General features: G+C 41.5%; 1 protein-coding gene across 5 annotated transcripts in view; it reads right to left on the bottom strand.

The window, feature by feature from the left end:
• Positions 1-712: 712 nt before the first annotated feature.
• LOC123974012 (ATP-binding cassette sub-family C member 4-like) overlaps positions 713-18,913 on the bottom strand; it is a 40,130-nt gene continuing 21,929 nt past the window's right edge. For 2 of the 5 annotated variants that reach the window (XM_046054428.1, XM_046054429.1), the window contains exons 21-30: positions 17,939-18,089; positions 14,162-14,281; positions 13,914-14,024; positions 13,704-13,804; positions 13,161-13,352; positions 9,129-9,284; positions 6,220-6,309; positions 5,587-5,759; positions 4,525-4,630; positions 2,275-3,148 (exon numbers count right to left, since the gene is read on the bottom strand). In XM_046054428.1, the coding sequence (XP_045910384.1) occupies positions 2,846-3,148; positions 4,525-4,630; positions 5,587-5,759; positions 6,220-6,309; positions 9,129-9,284; positions 13,161-13,352; positions 13,704-13,804; positions 13,914-14,024; positions 14,162-14,281; positions 17,939-18,089 (1,503 nt within the window). In that variant the 3' untranslated portion in view covers positions 2,275-2,845. Of the gene's footprint in view, positions 1,658-2,274; positions 3,149-4,524; positions 4,631-5,586; positions 5,760-6,219; positions 6,310-9,128; positions 9,285-13,160; positions 13,353-13,703; positions 13,805-13,913; positions 14,025-14,161; positions 14,282-17,938; positions 18,090-18,913 lie in introns of those variants that run through there. The other 3 variants (XM_046054431.1, XM_046054432.1, XR_006825751.1) reach the window with 3 other exon arrangements.

The raw sequence follows: 18,913 nt of genomic DNA, 5'->3' as shown, positions 1-18,913 counted from the left end.
CTATTCGCAAGCCAACAATTCAACTCCCAAGGGGCTATTTGAGAGTAAGTAACCATTTAATATGACACTGGCTGAAGATTCACTGGCTTTAATGAATTGTGTAAATCACTCAGCTCTTAAAGGAACTGATGTCCAAATCTGGGCCTGGTTAAATAGTGTCTTTTATACCAAGCTAAGTGTTTACCGACAGCCATCTTTGAATGTGTAATCACCGGCTCTGCTCTTGTCTGTATGAAGGCATATTAAACTGCTCTTTTCTAATTGCACTGGGGATGACAAAATTACATTTTAATTGGAACTTAATCGTGATATTGCACTGCCGACATGTTAAAATAACAAGAGCAAATAGCTACACCACTTTACCACCATGAAACTTGACTCACTTTACTCACCAAAATAATCACTAGGTTGTTTTCTTTAACCACTTACCAATTTGTCGCATCTTGGTTAAGACTAGTTGTAACCACTGACCTGAAGCAAACACACCATTCAGACATCTGAATATAGGATGAGCAACAGTGGGAAATGGTTAGTGACTCAGTGTAACATAAGACAAGACAATGTTTCAAACGCAAAATGAAGACAGTACTAACACACTCGATCAATACTGTTTTATTGTATGTTATTTGAATTTCATTTGCTGTAAATTATAAGTGATCATTTGTATCACCTATTTATGCCTAAACAACTACTAAGTGCATACTCCATGAAATATTACCTTTAACAAAACTGTTATAAACCCATACACAAAGATATATAAAATACTGTAAATGGTTACATAGCTATAAATAGTCATTCTAAATTTAATATTATTGCCAAAGTAAAAAGTGCTACTTTTCAAAGTAATAACAGCCCATTTATCTAAACAGTAAAGAGAGAAAGTTGATATTACACTGGAAAACACTGTTCAGAGGCCATAAACTTTAAACTTCTGTCCCATGTTTCTTGGTGTTAGTCACCGCCGGTACATGGCCTGATACATTTAAACTTTACTGTTGTTTCCTGACAAGAGCTGAGGTAGACATAAAACCACTATCATCAAAGTGCTAGAAGACTACTCAATGAAAACAGTGCAATTACAAAAAAAAAAAAATAAATCAATAGTCTGATTAAGGCACAATAATTACTGAAAGCGCTGGTGTCTGCTCTCAGGTTCTCCTTGTCTTTTCAAGCATTTTCCAAATAATAAAAAGACCACAGTCCTACAAAACAATGTTTGCCTTAAGAGAATAATTTAAGCCACCAATAATTTATTGCACCAGGATTAACACATCTGAGCACCCGTGCAGGATTGAAGCTACCCAAGAGGCCGGAACACACATACATAATCATAGCAGGGTGTAATCAATAAACAGCCATGCAGTAATATGCTGTCAATAAAGGCACATCCTGCCTCAGATACTTGCCTCTTTTCTGTTCCAGACCAAAGCACTATCACTATCCAAGGCAGTACATACTATGCTAGGGGCCTGCTGGGAATCTAAAGACATTTTAATTCACAGTAAGGATTCTAAGTATATCTGGCAAAAGATTTGGTCAGTGATGGCAAACGTGAGGGCCACAGCGACTCTCCAAACTGTCAAAGAGACGTCTCAAAGATGACACAGATGTCCTTGGCACAGTGCACTTCTGTCACTCGCTTTTTGTTCATGTAAACCTGGAAGCGTATCAGGGAAGCAGTGTCACAGAATACAAGCACATAGTCCAATCTAAGCTACGATCTGTTAAGGTCTGATTTATGACAGATCCAGTCAGAGCTAGGTGAAGGGATTTGTCACCCGCTGAAGCATGCAAAAGTGGCTTATTTAAGCCTTATAAGCAACTGTGAAATTCAAGGGAAAAATGTATAATCACTGAAATGATTAGTTTAATTTAAGTTCATTTTTACCTGTGTGTCTGCTCAAAGTACCTACAAAATGCTTGATTTCTTAATACAAAGAGGCTCTGACAGACATACGATTTCAGTAGCAGAAAGTTGGTGAAAAAGAGGCAAAACAGGTGAAAACAGGTTGGCCTCAGAATGAAATATACTGTCTACTCTGGGATTCACTTTCAACATGGACAAAGGAGCTAGAGGTTGATATCAGATTATTGAATGTATTTAAACCTTGACTGACAACTATAGAAACTTGACACACAACATGTGGACCATCTCAGTATTTAATAAGTGGTGCTAGACAGTTATGGATGCTGCAGCAATCTGATCTAAGGAGAGCACCCTACAATAAAGAAAGGAAAACGTAAGGGCTTGAACAATGTCACTACCAATCCGCCAGTGTGCAGGGTAAGACGATACCAAATAATACCACAGTGTGCTGAGTCTTTGAAATCAGTATTTTACTCATTTCACTCCTCTGGCTGAGGAGATACAGTTCTGCTGATAAATTTGTGCGAGGGACAGAGAGAAAATGAAATGATGCCTACTTTTTCTTATTTCACAAAGACCTGTTTGAAGTTGCAATATGGTATCTGTAGTCCCAGACAGATGCACATAAAATGGAATTGAACAATGAATAGCCGACTCTTATCTGTTCAGTGTCTGAAGGGGAAATACATCACAAATGAATTTTTACAGGGAAAAAATATGGACATTCTCTATTACAGTAATCCCCATAGAAAGTTTATCCCAAATCGCGATGAAGTTAAACCCAATATTTCCAAATAGATATAGTGCAAAGAACGTTGCTTTTCTAGAATCATCTCTAAAATGATCTCAAAATTACATTATTGAAATAAGATTATACAGAGAGTTTCTTTGATAAAATCAGAGGATGTTAATCTACAAAAGGGACAATTTCTCTCTTGAAATTAATGTTATGGTGTTGCAATGCTCCAAGTAGGCACTTTAAATTAAAATGGTAATCAAGTGTCTTTGCATTGTCAGGGCTATGCACATCTCCTCTTGCTTAACTGTATTATTTTGGAGGTGAGCAATAGAGTCTGGGATTAGTGTGCCACGACAGGACTCTATTAAGTGACAGCCTTGTCCTGGGACAAAGGTGGGTGTGGTTACCTGTTTGGCTGTGTGCAGCAGCGAGGCGGCCTCAGCTCTACCTGTCTGTTGGACCATCTGGTAAAAGAGCCCGTCCTGGTTCTGGAGCAGCACATATGGCTGATCATACTCCTGGATCCTTCCGGCAGCCAGAACCTGCAATCACACATACAATGCAGGGTGTGTGTGTTTGTGTGTGTGCCACCGCCTGTATACTTTACTTTGGGGAAAACTGACATTTCAGCTGTTTCACTGCTGAGTGATGCTTGCAGACAGTGCAAGATGAATGGGGAAACAGTAGCTCTCTGCACAAATGGAACCATCCATTTTACATGACTCATGCAACAGCAAACACAGGCGCCTGTTTCTGCTCGACAGGGCCCCGGACAATGACCGTAGCCTGTTAGCAGTGTGAAAGTCTAGTTCGCTGACTCTGACAGACTGAAGATCAGTGATTTATCCATGTATTTATCCTGGAATTTCAGCAGCTCAGGGGTGGTCCTCAGTCAAATCCAACAATCGCACCTTTAAGATGCTCTAGAAAATTACCATAATTTCTGTGTCATCACATGCTATATAAACCACACAACGAATAGTGCCAATTCAAGCAGTTTGGAAAAGACTACAATTATATTACAGACAAATTTTAACAAGCTCAATCCCTTTACAGCGGTAATGAGCAGTTTGTTATCGCTAAAGCCCAGTTACAGGGAGTGTTTAGTATGAAAGGGAGACTTCTGCAGTTGCTGTCATAATTAAGGAGTTCAGGAGCAGGATACTAGGAGACGTTTGCATCTTAGAAAACATTCTGCATGTAAAAATGGCACGGCTTAAGATTTGGACATGGCAGTTCAGGTGGGCCCCAATTTAGTTCTCCAGGAGTGCAAAACAAACCGGGGGCATTTAACACAAGTGTAGGTGTGAAACAGTCCCCGCTGCGTGATATTTGGCTTTTATCAGCAACCCTCTCAGTGACCGAGCAGCCACCAGGTCGTGCACTGTCCTCCACAGACGCTTGACAAACGCTGCCACAAATGGCACTAATTGGCACCTCTGCAGGCAGTAGCAGGAAAGGGCCAAAGATCAAGGGGCACGAGCGCAGGCTCAATGAGAGGGAATGCTGTGAGGGAGAAATCAGCCCAGCTGTTGCAAAATAGGGCAAGTGAATTAAAACTGTGAAAAATATTGTACAGTAGGCTCCTTGCAAAGAAGAAAGAGAAAGATTTATTTGGAAGCTCTGAATCTCAGGTGTGTTTGATTGATTGGTGTTAGTGAATATGAAGTACATGTTTTTGCAGGCTACTTCACTTTATACCTCAAATACTGTACACAAAAAGAGCTGAATAGACTGTAGCTGATGAAGAAAGGAGGAGGGTTTCTTAAAGTTTGTGATGGGACAATACAAAATGTTAGGACTAAAATCGCTGAACTTCTAGCAGGTTATTGTTTGCTCAACCCCATTAAATTAGTGGTCTCATTTAAATTACTGACTGAAGTGCTGGACAACGGACATTTACTGCGTTTTTACTTACCAGTATTCTGTCACAGTCAATGATAGTGTTGAGCCTGTGAGCAATGGTGAGGACTGTACACTCTTGAAACTTGTGCCGGATAGTCTGCTGGATGAGGCTGTCAGTTCTAAAGGAGCAGGGAACACAACACCTCAGCACAAAAAAACTCTCTTCCTATAGACCCTTGGGCAGGGATTTTACTTGACACAGAACAATGGCTCATCAGCAGAGGTATGTGCAGTAGTAGGAAAAAAAACCAAAGGATTGCACAGATCCTTAAAGGGAAAGTCAGTGATTCTGGAGAAAGACTGTTGATACAGCCAAACAATACACCCCTTCCTTCAGTGCTCCGTCAGAAGCTCCGCCCCCCCAAATTCATCAAGAGCATTGCCAAGGTAACAACATTAACAACTTGGCTAGCTGACCAAAAGATAAATATGTTGGAATCCAGATCATCTTCTACGGGAGGGAAAGTTAGCCTCAATACGGAGATGCAATTTTTATAGCTATGAAAATACAGGTGGCATATGTTTCTCGTAGTACTGCAGGCCTGCCAACACTCCACTTTTTACCCGGGTTTGACAATTACAATTTTAACCCATCAGCCACCGCAACCTGGCAACTCACAACCCGATTCAAGTGACACGTGCACAGCTGCTCTCTGCCGGACAGACAGGCAATCTAACTAAACGTTAGGTTTAGGTTTCAAAATATCAGGACAGGATTTATATCATATATACATTTATATCTGCTAGTCAACAGAGAACTGTTGACTGTTGTCATGCTAATAGTGTAATTGTTTTGGCACTATTAGCTTTTGATTATTTATTGGTTTTGTGCAGTGATGCTCTGATCTATCGGCCATTCTGTGTAGTAGACATACATACTTGTTTTAGGAATATTTTCAGTTTGAATTACAATTCTGGAGTGGTACAACAATCTTATTAAACCCAGATAAAAAATCTGGAGTAGCACTAGTTTACAGAAAACGAGCCACATGTGCAAAGGACTGTTCAAATATTGATGCAAAATATCATACATTTACATAAAATATTTTACTTGTAGACTCAAGTGTCTCCTGACCTTGGGTCCACATTGGCTGTGGCCTCATCAATGATAAGGATGCGGTTTTTCCGGAGGATGGCCCTGGCCAGACACACAAGTTGCCTCTGGCCCACGCTGAAGTTAGAGCCTGACTCAGTCAGCACCGTATCCAGCTTATTGGGCAGGTCCTCCACCACGGCCTTCATCTGCACCTGCAGAGAGGGAGAGCAGAGCCCCAACCCTTCATTACTCCTGCATAAAGGCTTCCTGTGGGGATGTCTTTAAAGAGCTATCCAAACACACCCATTAACCGCCTGGCACAATGCAGGGCCAGGTCCACTGATGACCTTGGCCAGTGCTCTCTTGTGGCCAGCCTCTAGCTTTAATCCAGGCCACCAAACCCATTCAGAGGCAGGACCAGGAGCTGAAGCCCTTCACTGTGGGGGGAGCCTTCATCCTGGTTGGCCTGACTGCCCAAACACATCTCCCCCAGCAATTTCAATGGTTCCCAGTTACAAGCCGCACATTGAGCTGGGCCCCATGGCCCTAATGGGATTTCCCCCCATGACTTGTGGCGAGCAGGGAGGCTGAATGGCAGCATTGTACAGGGGGACAGAGGGATCCCCCCCTGGGCCGGGCGAGGGGGAATCATTCAGAGCCACGCTGGAGTACCTCTTGGAGTGCATTCCACAGGTCCTCGTCTGTGTGCTGCCTGAAAGGGTCCAGATTCTTCCTCATGGTGCCCGTGAAGAGAACTGGGTCCTGTGGATAGATGGATATAGAAAGAGAAGGCCGTGGCCAGTTAAGATAATGACAAGGGGGAAGATGTATGAAAGGGTTAAGACAAGCTTTATAGAGCACTGCTAGGCTATGTTTGAGTGGAAGATGTCCACAAAGGGCTTGCTACACTCAGGAGCTCTATTCAATGCACTGGCCAACTATGCTTCAATAAGTTGATCTTTTTACTTAGAAAACCAGAGCTTGTGCACTGGTGTTGGTGAAGAATAATAACAAAATGTCTGCCAAAAGTAACAGCTTTAGCTGTCAAACGGGGTTATCACATCAATTGATTACCCTCATGAAAGGACAGCCTCAGATCTCAGACAGCTAGGATGTCCAAGATATGTATTTATGGTGAGCCACACACCTGTAACAAGGTTCAGCCACACAGCCATCTTTAAGTGAGTAAATAAAGCTCTTTATTATAGTGCAGAGGAACGAGCCCGCAAGTCCACAGGCACTGTTCCAACATGCCACTCTGTTTGTGGTGAACCTGATAAACAGGAGCAAGCCGGCATCTCTTCGTGTCAGGTCAGATATTTATTCATAAATCCTGCTCCAACGTTTAAGTGATTTACTGAATGCTTACCAGGACTCTCCCGGGTCGTTATAAAGAGACTGTCCTGCCTCTCATGGCACAGACCTGCTGTAGATAAGACTTTAATATGGCATCATTTCCGCGTTGTTTTATCAGTAAACAAATACAGCTGCGCTTTCTTTTGAAACGTAACACTGAATTTATGACACATAAATAGGTATAATGTGCATTTGGAAAAAGCTTTAATGAGATGTGACAGTCTATCACAACAATGGAGGTGGCACAGAGCGGCAAGCAACTGTCCATAACAAAAACTGATAGACTTCCAGTCAAGGCAGTTTGATAACTCCAGTTTACTCGAGATATGAATCTAACCTCAAATCAGATAGGAAATGTTCACTTGGCAACTGTGAGATTAGACCAGGAGCCAGAGTAAAATACACAATGGTTCTAAAAGGCTAAAAGTGTCCTGGGTTAAGGTTACAGAACTACAAGTCTGAATGTGACTCACTATCCACGCCTTCATCTCTGCTCTGTTACAGGCCAGCTTCAAAACCAGTGCTTTGAGAGCAACACATGCACTCATGTGTGTCAGCACACAGATTTGTACAGTGTACACATACAGCACACGCCCCTCAAATACAAAATCATGTCTCAACAAACCTTCATGTAGGTCAGAAAACTCAGGACTAACTGCTCAATTTTCATCCAGAAAAAAATAAAGCTTCCAGGACTTCATCCCTGCTACCTGTACCTTAGAAAATGTTCCACCTCTTTACTTCCAATGAGCTTTTCCTTCTGTCACCAAAATACCACCTTGTCATTAAGCCAGCTGAAGTCCCAATTCAAACTAGTTTTATGACACACTTTAATTGAGGATTCAATGTTAGGTCAAAAAACTGCTTTCAAGCACAGCTTTCCATAGACCGATTATGTGCTCCACCAATTCTAAGCCCTCTGTTTGCCACAAAATTCATTTTTTACTAAGTCATTCCTGAGAATTCAATAGAAACAGAAATGGATCCTTTTTTAATGCCATATGCTAATAAAAGCTTATCATAATCAAATCTGTGGGTGGCAAAATATGAAACTCCTCACTGGCAATGTATAGTATACATATCACACTCTCAAAATTCCACATGAAAAGGTAAGGCAACTAGCAATTTATATCAAGATTTTTTTCCATGTGAAAGGCTGACTGAATATCACTTTATCTCTGACATCTAGCAGAAAAATAAAAAGGCTTTCAGATGAATATGTGTAAATCCAAGAGACTCCTCGCTATACAAGTTTGTGAAACTAAGAGCATGATACAGAGAAACTCTACTCGTCTGAATGCTGGTAAGACTTCATGACTATGATGAAAATGCCATCCAGTATATGATACAAATGGGTGTGCAGTTAAAGTTCTGACTCCTAACCTGCCACTTTGTGCAAGTCTCCCCTCTAGGAGAGACAGAAAGAGTAAACAAAATCACATCAAACACACATCACATCCATCTCAAACTAGTTTGGACAAGGAAGTAAAACTTTATCTGAAGTAGTAGCACTGCCAGAAACCTATCAAATCCATAGAAAAGCATTAATGAAACTGTTTTTGGGCATCTTGGCTGCACCCTAGAAATGTTTGAGACTTGGGCAAAGTGATGGAGTACAAGGGGACTCTGGCTGTGAGGATGGGGGAGACTTCTTCTATAAGCAGCTTTCCCATGTTTGGGGGGTAGAGGGCTAATCCTCTGTCAGGGATGGGGAACTGCTCTCTTCACAGTACAGGCCGTGGGAGTCTTCTCCCCTCCCTCCACTCTGCTGACACTCACCCGCAGGCTGGCATTTTCTTAATGCCGTATCAGTTTCAACAAGCGGAAATAAAGTTAAACTGTCTCAAGGCATCCGTTTGTCTCACTTTCAGAAATCCCCTGGGAGATGACTGTAATTCTCCTCACTTGTTTTAGCTTTTTAAAAGCCAGGCGTATAAAAAAGCACGTAGGTTTTCTTTACCAGTGTTCATCTGCCATTACTCAATCATAAGGAATCAAATAACCTCACAGACACTATCGAAAGCAAAAGTCCAGCAGTTTTAGAAAAGGACTGAGAGCAGAACATTAAAAGCAGCATAATATCAACTGAAAGTTGAATTGCTGTGTAAGTTCTAATATATCTAATATATTTGCTAATTTCATTCAAATTTTTCTATTAGTTACTGTATGCAGTTTCAAGTGCCAAGACACAACAGCTGAAAGTGAGGGTAATTTAAAAAGGGCACCTGTGGGATGATGGACATTTTCTGGCGCAGGGTGTGCAGACCAATCTCCGAAGTCAGAAAACCATCAATCATTATTCTTCCCTCAGGTTCTGCCAGCCGGAACAAGGCCGAGATCAGAGAGCTTTTACCAGCACCAGTACGTCCAACGATACCAACCTACAGTGGAGAGATGAGAACTATTTTAATACCTGTAAAATTCCACAAAAAAAGAGTAAATGTTATCATGCTCCTTAATCATACTAGTATTTACTGTGTCATGTCACTGAGGGAACATGTCATATGGCTAAGGATAACAAATCACTATTTTTGACAGTATAGTTACATGACTTTGGCAGATATTGGAGAAAATGCCTGTTTATTTTAATGTTTTAAGATAAACATACTATTGTATCTTGATTGTATCATTAAATAAGCATATTCACATGGCATCAAGTGAACCCATGTCACTTTATTTATGAACTGTATCATTTTGTGTTGGACCTTTTGCTTGTTTATGATTCAAGGCAGCTATTTTAAGTGTGCTATATTTTATAAAAGTGCTCAATTCATAGTCCAACAGTTTCACACATTGCATATGCCAATGTCTGTAGGTTGAATTTTTGGTAACCATATTACTCTAGTGCTATGATAACAGGTGAAGCCATTAAACAAGGCTCTATAAGCTCCACAGGCTTAACCACCCATCTTTTTGTATCTTTGTATTTCATGTACAGCACAAGCCACCCAATCAGGATGTAAGAGTACTAAAGCAGCGTTCGGCCCGACAGTAGCCCTGCATGAAAAAATGCAGCCCTGTCATTCATTCAAAAACGTTCTTATTTTTACATTCAAACATTTGCTAATTAGTACTAAAAACAAAATATAGCTGAGGTTGCTGGGAATGTCATAAGTTGGCCAGTGTCCCCCCAGTAAGACCTGTGCATAACTGAATCATGCCATGTACCGCTTTGTTAAACACACAGACCTCATATTAAACACATAAGGCCCTTTTTAAACGATCTCATGGTCTGAAGTGCATGGACCATATGCATTTTGCTAGTTAAACAGCACCTTATCTGGGCACAGAGCATGGCACAACAGGGGTTGTATTTAGTCTCTTAATTAATCATAGGTGTGTTTTGTAACACATCTATGATTTTTTGTAATATGAATTAAAGTGTCATCTCACAATCCTTTGTATCCATAGGTACCTCCAGTAGATGGCGGTCAGCGTTTTCCCACTGAAGCTATGCAATGTACTGTTCTGGACAGAGTCAGCAGCAAAAAGTATTTTAGCCACCTTAAAGAAGGCCTACCTGTTTTGCTTTTGCGCCCAGATTATGCAGATTATGCCTTGGCTCAAAGAGAGAGTTACTGTTAGAGTGCTGTTTCAGTACACCCAAGTGTTGGTGCCTCATTCAGACAAACCCCATTCTGTACATCTAATAATGTGTTAAGTTATTTTAAATCCTGGATCATTGAACTTGATCCTTTCTTTCCCTCCACCTAAACGGGCAAAGAGAAAAAATTGCATTGTTCCATCCTCTCTGTGGCATGTTATGAAGCACACACAGTGGTTCTTTTTTATGCAAGCAGTATTGTTGGTAAACCCCCGGCTAAACAAAAGGTGGCAATGTAATGTCAGCGTGTGGCACCAGCAGCCCAGTTCAGTGGAACAAGTACTGATTTGCCTGGTGGTTCCACTGTTGACACCATTTCCATTTGGTTCCAGACAATCAATTAATCTTGTATCGTGCCTAACTTTAGTGGATCATAACATATCGGGTATGAAATTAATGTGCAGATGCTCCAGTTCAAGATGAGGCCAACTTTTCTTTGTTATGCACCGCTACCGCCCGGTTAAGAGAAGTGAGAGGTCAGCAGTCAATGGCGGTATAAAACAGAGCAGTCACTAAAATACGTTTTCAAAAATTGTAAATAGCTGCAACCACAAAAGGACCTTGAGCATACAGTCATAGATGTGCACAGAAAATATTAGGCTGATGGGTACTATGCGAGATTAGCTGCGGACAGATATACACACACACACACACAAACACATGATCCCCTCCAGGCTTACACCTGGTGGAGATAACAAACTGAGAGAGAACTGTCCACTGGGCTGTAACGGTTCCCACTAAAAGGGCCTCGAGAAACACATGCGATTATCACAGAAAGGACACACCACTGGACCACGCACCACTGGATGTCTTCACCTGGTCCTTGTAGGAAACATCTCAGAAAAGAAAACAATCTTTCCCCAAACCCCTTGTGTCAAGAGGATGTCACTGACACATTTACTGTAACAGTAGAATATGACAGACCTCTCTTCTGCAGAAGCTGCAGCAAAGAGTGCACAGACATGATTAAACTGCTGACAGAACCAGCACCCTCCTTGTAAAATAGAAATGTGGATGCATGCAATGAAAAGGCTACACCACTGTGCCAAAGAAATCCTAGACACACAAGCCTGTGGCTCTCATGATCCAGACATAGGCATCCCACTAGGAGGAAGGGGCTTCCTATCATACCATGAACTCCAACTGGGCTTGCATTGGATCCTCTCATGTCACAGCGGACATGACACATGGACCCCAGGAAAAGCTACCTGATCTACCTAGCCACAACTCCAACTCTGGCTACTCAACACAAAATGAGGAGTGGTCAAGAGACTGTTCATTTGTGAGAGAAAAAAAGTTGCTCATGTGGGAGCAAGGGCAGGCAGTAAGAGTATGATCCTTGCCCACCACATACTGGTTAATACTGACAGTGGATCTTGGGACATACCAAGCAAAGAATTTTGCTCTTTCAACATAAGGATGTTAAGATTGCTGTAAAGATATTTGCAGACTTTTGAGGAGATTACTAGAAAAATCCATCTGCCTTTTACAAGTCTTCATCCCTGAACGATATTGGTCCTTTAAGCACCTTCCAAAATGATCTATGTGGGAATCAAAAAAACGCCCACACACACACACACACACACACACACACACACACACACACATGCTGCCAGCTGCTTTTACTTTTCATTGCACGCTTTAACAAAATATCAGTGCAACCTGCAAAGCGTGCTCTGTCTAATCGGGCCCTTACACCACACTACTTCCCGATGTAAATGAAGGTTATTTTAATTTGAGCAAACTCAAAATAACTGTCTCATAATGCACTAGGAAGTGGTCAGCGTGGATCAGTCACACTTTCTTTAGCTTTTACTAATCAAACTATAAGAAAAAAAGCTTATCACATTACCTTTCCTATCTTATTTCAGAAAAAACACAATGATGTCAAAATTAATAATATTGTGCAGTTACAGTTTAACTATAGCATAAGGAAAGGTAAAAGTGAGGAGTGCATTATCATTGATCTTGGAGATAAGTAACATGCCATTACAATGGAAGGTAAACTGTGGTGTTGTAGTGAGTGGTGTGTTTTGATATGACTATGTGCAGTAGTGAGGGCCAGGGTGAATGGATCTTGTTCTGCAAGTGGTGGGTGCAGGTTTCCTTGTGAAAGGGTGTCAGGGAAACTGTCGGGATGCACAAAGCCTTTCACCCCCATGGCATGTGGCAAGGATCCCTCCCATGGGCTGTCAGAGTCAGGGCGTCTACACTTATCAACCCATCCATTGTGAAATCAGCCGCCCTGGCCAACCATAGCCATGCAAAATACACCTTCTGCATTAAACACAATTTCAATCATCCTCAACCATCTCACTCTGTTTTCCTCCCTTTCTTCCCTCGCCCCTCTCCCTCGGCCTCTCCCTCTCTTTATAGTGAATAAACAGTTGTCACCGTCAGGTAGCTCAAAATGCAAATTGGGCACAAATGGATCCACTTGAACAGTCTTAATTACATGGTATGTATTCCATGAATCACAAATGGTATAGTGCTGAAGATTCAGCAGCACAATATGGTGTCCCTTCAATAATTGATTTGAGAATAATGCCACATAAAAAAGAATCACATCACACCTTCTACACTAGCTGCATATTAACCTATGTCATGGGCTGTGCACCAGTGGGCATGCACAGGTGGGAATAAAGACAAGAACCTTTTCTCTGGATTTGAAGACAACAGTCAGGTTCTTTAGGACCAAACGCTCACTGGCACTGTAAGAGAAGTTGACTCTGTCGAAGGTGATGGAGCCTGTCTTGGGCCAATCATGCGGAGGCTGTTTGTCCGTCTCCCACAGTGCTTCACTCTCCAGCTCTGCATACTCAACCACTCTCTCCACTGATGTCATCTACAAAAGACAAGGCAATTTTTCCATGGACCATGTAGATGTGTACAATACTAATGTGAAGACAGATTTCGGATTTAAGAATGTTGCTATTTTGATCACTTGAAAAACAATTGAAAATGGCAGCACTACAGCTTCAGTAAAAAGTTAATTGAACACACATTAACAAGTGGATTAATGTTTTAGATTAGTACTCCAGCAATTTACTACTTTTATTTTATATTTTCTTTTACAATGTATGCACTTCCAGTCCTACAATACTCATTGAAATTGACTAAAATTTCAGAGAATAAATCATGATAGTGCTTAGTGATGTCCAATCACAATAAAGTGTTCAAATGTAAACGTTCTCACCATGTTCTCGATCTCTGCACTCTGTCTGACGCCCCACTGGAACATGCCTGTAAGTGTCACAGCATAAGATAGAGCCAGACCCACTGCACCTGGCTCAAGTCCTGTAAATACATACAGTCACACATTCATGAGTTTACCATCATGGTTTCACGAATGATGTCTCACATGTCAATAACGCGTCTCATGTTTAACCCAAAGGCCATACAGTACCATCCCTGAGGTAAAGGCAGCCAAAAGCAGTAATGGTGACAAAAACCGAGCAAATTCCATCAAGACGCACCGCAAACCAGCGAGAAGTGGTCAGGAATAAGAACCAGGCCGCTGTTAACAAACACAAACACACAGATTAAATAATACATCTTATTGCTGATAATACATTTTTTAACAACATTAGTCTGGATGGCTTTGGATGGGTATGATGGTTCATATCCTTAAGTGAAATTTATTTTTATTCTCACCTGAATGAAGGTCTTGATATTCATCAAACATTTGCTGAAACCTCTGCTGAACCTTGAAGGCACGGATGGTTCTCAGGCCTTGAAGCGAGGAAGAAAGGTGGGAGAATACGGGACTCCGAGCTAAAAGAAATATAAAACATATTTTTTAGCATTTGAACAAACGTGCATCTGTAAAATCAGCCATCCATGCATTTAACACTCCAATGACATTTTTCAACCCAAATGCATTCCTTACTCTTATACTGAGGACAGTTTTGAAGACTTTTAACCACATTTTTAATGTGAACATAGTTTCAGAATATAAGAAACCACAAGGAACTTTCATTTTGTGTTGAATTTGGCGGTCCCTGTGGACAAAAGCAGTAGTGTTTCCACCGGCTTGTAAAGATCTTGATCTGAGTGTGCATTTGTTTTGGAAGAGAGTGAAAGAAAGATTACATTTACATTTATACATTTAGCTGACACTTTTGTCTAAAGCGACTTACAATTATGCATAAAAATGCACTATGCATAAAAATTACTGGTTTTAGTAGATCTTAGTGCTGCATTTCATATCATTGTCCATCATATCCTAATACAGAGACTGGAACATTTCATTGGCATTAAAGGAACCGCTCTAAGCTGGTTTAGGTCTGTTGTACATGTTAACGATGAGTCCTCCATGCACGCCAAAGTTAGTCATGGAGTTCCTCAAGGATCTGTGCTCGGACCAATCCTCTTCACTTTATATACTGTATGCTTCCTTTAGGCAATATTATCAGGAAACACTCCATAAACTTTCATTGTTATGCAGATGATACTCAGTTATATCTATCGATCAAGCCAGATGAAACTCATCAGTTAGCTAAACTTCAAATGTGCCTTCAGGATGTTAAAACCTGGATGACCTGTAATTTTCTAATGTTAAACTCTTGTTGTTCTAGGGCCCAAGTACCGCGATGATGCATTATCTAAAGATATACTGTAGTTTCTCTGGATGGCATCGCCCTGGCCTTCAGCACCACTGTGAGGAATCTTGGAGTTATCTTTGATCAGGACATGTCCTTTAAGTCTCACATTAAGCAAATTTCAAGGACCGCCTTTTTTCACCTACGTAATATTGCAAAAATCAGGAACATCCTGTCTAAAAATGATGCAGAAAAACTAGTCCATACAGGCTGGATTACTGCAATTCCTTATTATCAGGCTGCTCGACAAAAGTCCATTAAGACTCTTCAGCTGATCCAGAATGCTGCAGTACGTGTTCTGACAGGAACCAGGAAAAGAGATCACATTTCTCCTGTCTTAGCTTCTCTGCATTGGTTTCCGGTAAAATCCAGAATAGAATTTAAAATCATTTTTCTCACCTACAAATCTCTGAATGGTCAGGCACCATCTTATCTTAAAGAGCTCATAGTACCTTACAGCAGGGTTACTTGTGGTTCCTAGAGTCTCCAAAAGTAGACTAGGAGCCAGAGCGTTCAGCTATCAAGCTCCTCTCCTGTAGAACCAGGTTCCAGTTTGGGTTCAGGAGGCAGACACCATCTCCACATTTAAGAGTAGGTTTAAGACTTTCCTCTTTGATAAAGCTTATAGTTAGGGCTGGCTCAGGTGAGTCCTGAACCATCCCTTAGTTATGCTGCTATAGGCCTAGACTGCCGGGGAATTTCCCATGATGCACTGAGCTCCTCTCTCCTCTTTCTCTCCCTATGTATGCAACCTCATCCCATTAACACATGTTACTAACTCGACTTCTTCCCTTTCCCGTAGTCTTGTGCTTTCTCGTCCCTCTACTCTCTCCTCCTATCACTTTCTGCAGGTGTTTCTGGCTCTGGAGCTGTGGAGTCTGGATCTGTGGTTGCGAGTCACCTCCTACCTTCATGTTCCTGCTCGACAACCTCTGTACCAATTATTGTTACTAGTCCTATTGTTATTATAATCATTAACATTACGATTATTATCAAACACTACTGTAAATATCTGTACCATTTTTCAATCAGGCTATAGCAACATTACCTTTACTGTCCTGACTGTCCTGACCTCTGTGTGTATATTGTGTAGGCTGCCTCCCTCCCCTCTCTCTCTCTCTCCTTCCATCCCCATCCCTCTTTCTCTCTGTTCCTCTCTTGCCCCCCCCCCCTCTCTCTCTTTCTCACCCCCAACCGGTCAAGGCAGATGGCCGCCCACTCTGAACCATGGTTTCTGTCTCTTAAAAGGAAGTTTTTCCTTGCCTCTGTCGCCTAATGCTTGCTCTTGGTGGGAACTGTTGGGTTTCTGTAAATATCATCACAGAGTACGGTGTAGACCTACTCTTTTATGACAAGCGCTCAGAGATAACTGTTGTTGTGATTTGCCACTATATAAATAAAATTGAAGTGAACAACTGCTATACATGTCAGAGGTCGCACGCCTCTGGAGCAACTAGTGTCTTGCTCAGAGACACAACGGTAGATGGGTCACAGTGGGGAATTGAACCCGGGTCTCTCACACCAAAGGCATGTGTCTTATCCATTGCGCCATCACCACCCCTCACTAATTTTAATATAATTTTTTGTTTTTTTTAAAACACAGCTGTTTGCATGATGCATAGCAATGAGGTCATGTCATCTATTTGTGGTTATGTTAGATTAACAACTGTAATATGATGATGGTGAAACAAATAAAACGCTTTTTTAGTACTGTTTATACTCCTAGGTTATATGTAAGCCTACAACTTACAGATTTGGTTGCTCATTAATAGTAATTTTTTTTGACAAAGCTCAAGTTATTAACAATCCCTACTAATGTTCTGTCTTCATAATGATGAGCCAACAGCAAGATATAGCTCATTAGCGAGGCTAAAAATGTTACATTATAATCCAGTTGTATTATAATAATGTCCACTGTGACCTATACCTCCATGGACTGTACACAGCCAAATTAAATAGTCATATTACATACCTGTGTAAAAGGAAGAGAGAGAATTCAGGGATGGTTTTGAATCCTTTCAAATTCTCTCCATCTGTTGAATGACCAACGGTGACTCGTGTTTTTGCCCTTGCTCTATCACTGTCCCTCTTTTGGCTTTTTTTTCTGTCTTCTGTCAATTCTCTTTGCTGATCCTGCTGCAGTATCAGCCATAACCACAAAGTATAACATCCAAAATTCTTGAAAGAGGAAGAAAGGAAGAAGAAAATTGTCCTCCTGCTTCCTGCTAACGTACAGCTCCAAACAGCCAGTCTTCCATCCGATGGTTTCGTTTTCTTATGTAGGTGTGACTGTAGGTTTTCTACTCAATATATGTACTTACAGCCAAAGAAAAAGTGATTTGGTAATCAATAGTGTCATTTGTATGTAGACTGCATCATACAGAGATTTAATATGTACCTGGCGCAAAACAGTTTGATTTAGGGAAAGGTTGCAAATGAGTGGTCTTTTGTTTCTGTTTGTTAGGCTTACAAAACCAAAGGCAAAACCTAAATGTTTCCTCTGAGCTTTTTAATAGAACTTTTGTTCTTTAAGATGATGGAACCTGTTGGCCAATGTGCATTTGGGCTCTCAGTCCAGAATAAAATAGATGAACTAAAGCCTGCAATGGCCTAGTCATGCCCACTTGGCATTTTTCCCTTTGTATGTGATGTCATGAACGCCCGTCTCTTGAGGAAACTGCGTGTGGCCGAGCCATAGGCCAACGCCACCTTTAGCCTTTATGCTAATGACCATGGCTTTCTTCAATGGTCTATTAGCATTCCTGTGGTCTGCTTTTGTCTCTTACCACAAATGGACATGCCCAACCCACCAAAGCCAAAAAAAATTTACTGGTAGACTCTAGGCGCTTGATGTCCCTGGAGGTCTGCAGGAAGTAGCATCGCAGACACAGGAAGACAGCAACAAGGGGAACAACGGGAATAAGGATCCAGGGTATGATGATGGCAGCTACTGCAATCACTCCAGTGACTTGAAGAAATACCTGGGATAGGAAGAGAAATGTGAGCAGAATTTAACCAAATAGCAACACAGTCAAAAGCTCCACTGCTACCGTGTGGGCTACCACTGGGGCAGCGAGGCCTATTTCTTAAGGCCAAACAAGAGAAACTCTTTCAGTCGTATTTGTGTGAGACCATCACGGACATACAGAAAGGTAACAGCAGGTTATGGGACTGAGGTTATGTGACTCACAGCGTGAAAGGAAAACGATCACAGCGCTAATTCTCACTTAGTAGCAGGTGAGAATTTACCACTTGGCCACTGCCGCTCATATCCCTGGCTCTCTAGGGCTTTCCCTTCAACACTTCTGGCCTGTATGCCTGCCTGGCAGAGCAGCCAGCCAACAGCCATGGCCACAGTGACTGGCAGAGGGCTCTGGGAACCACACTGTGGGTGTCTGATACATCACACTCAAACCACACAGCCCTCAACAACACAGTGACTCATCAGCCGTGCTAATGCCTCTGTGACACATCTAGACCAGGATACCAGAGCTGCCTAAACAGGATTGGAGGCAATGAGTCTGACAACACCAAAGCACCCACACCTGCACTGGGTGTAGAAAATGAAGTAAGCATCTGATAAAGTATTATTGTGATTATTAATATTAAAGTTAAAATGCTTTTACCATAGCCCATCTGTGGTGGTTATTATCAAGTACTCTAGTACTGTACTCAGCCACCAACCAAATTCTGGAGAAATTATTTCCATTTTATACTTCTACCTAACTACATTTCAGCAGCAAACTTTGCACTTTTTACTTTGCAGATTAAGATGTTAATTTACAACATATATGATTTACCTATA

This window comes from Micropterus dolomieu, linkage group LG07, assembly GCF_021292245.1.
Source record: "Micropterus dolomieu isolate WLL.071019.BEF.003 ecotype Adirondacks linkage group LG07, ASM2129224v1, whole genome shotgun sequence".
In the NCBI taxonomy this organism is placed as follows: domain Eukaryota; kingdom Metazoa; phylum Chordata; class Actinopteri; order Centrarchiformes; family Centrarchidae; genus Micropterus; species Micropterus dolomieu.
Note: the sequence above shows the minus strand (reverse complement) of the source record. Positions and strands in the feature narration are given on the sequence as shown.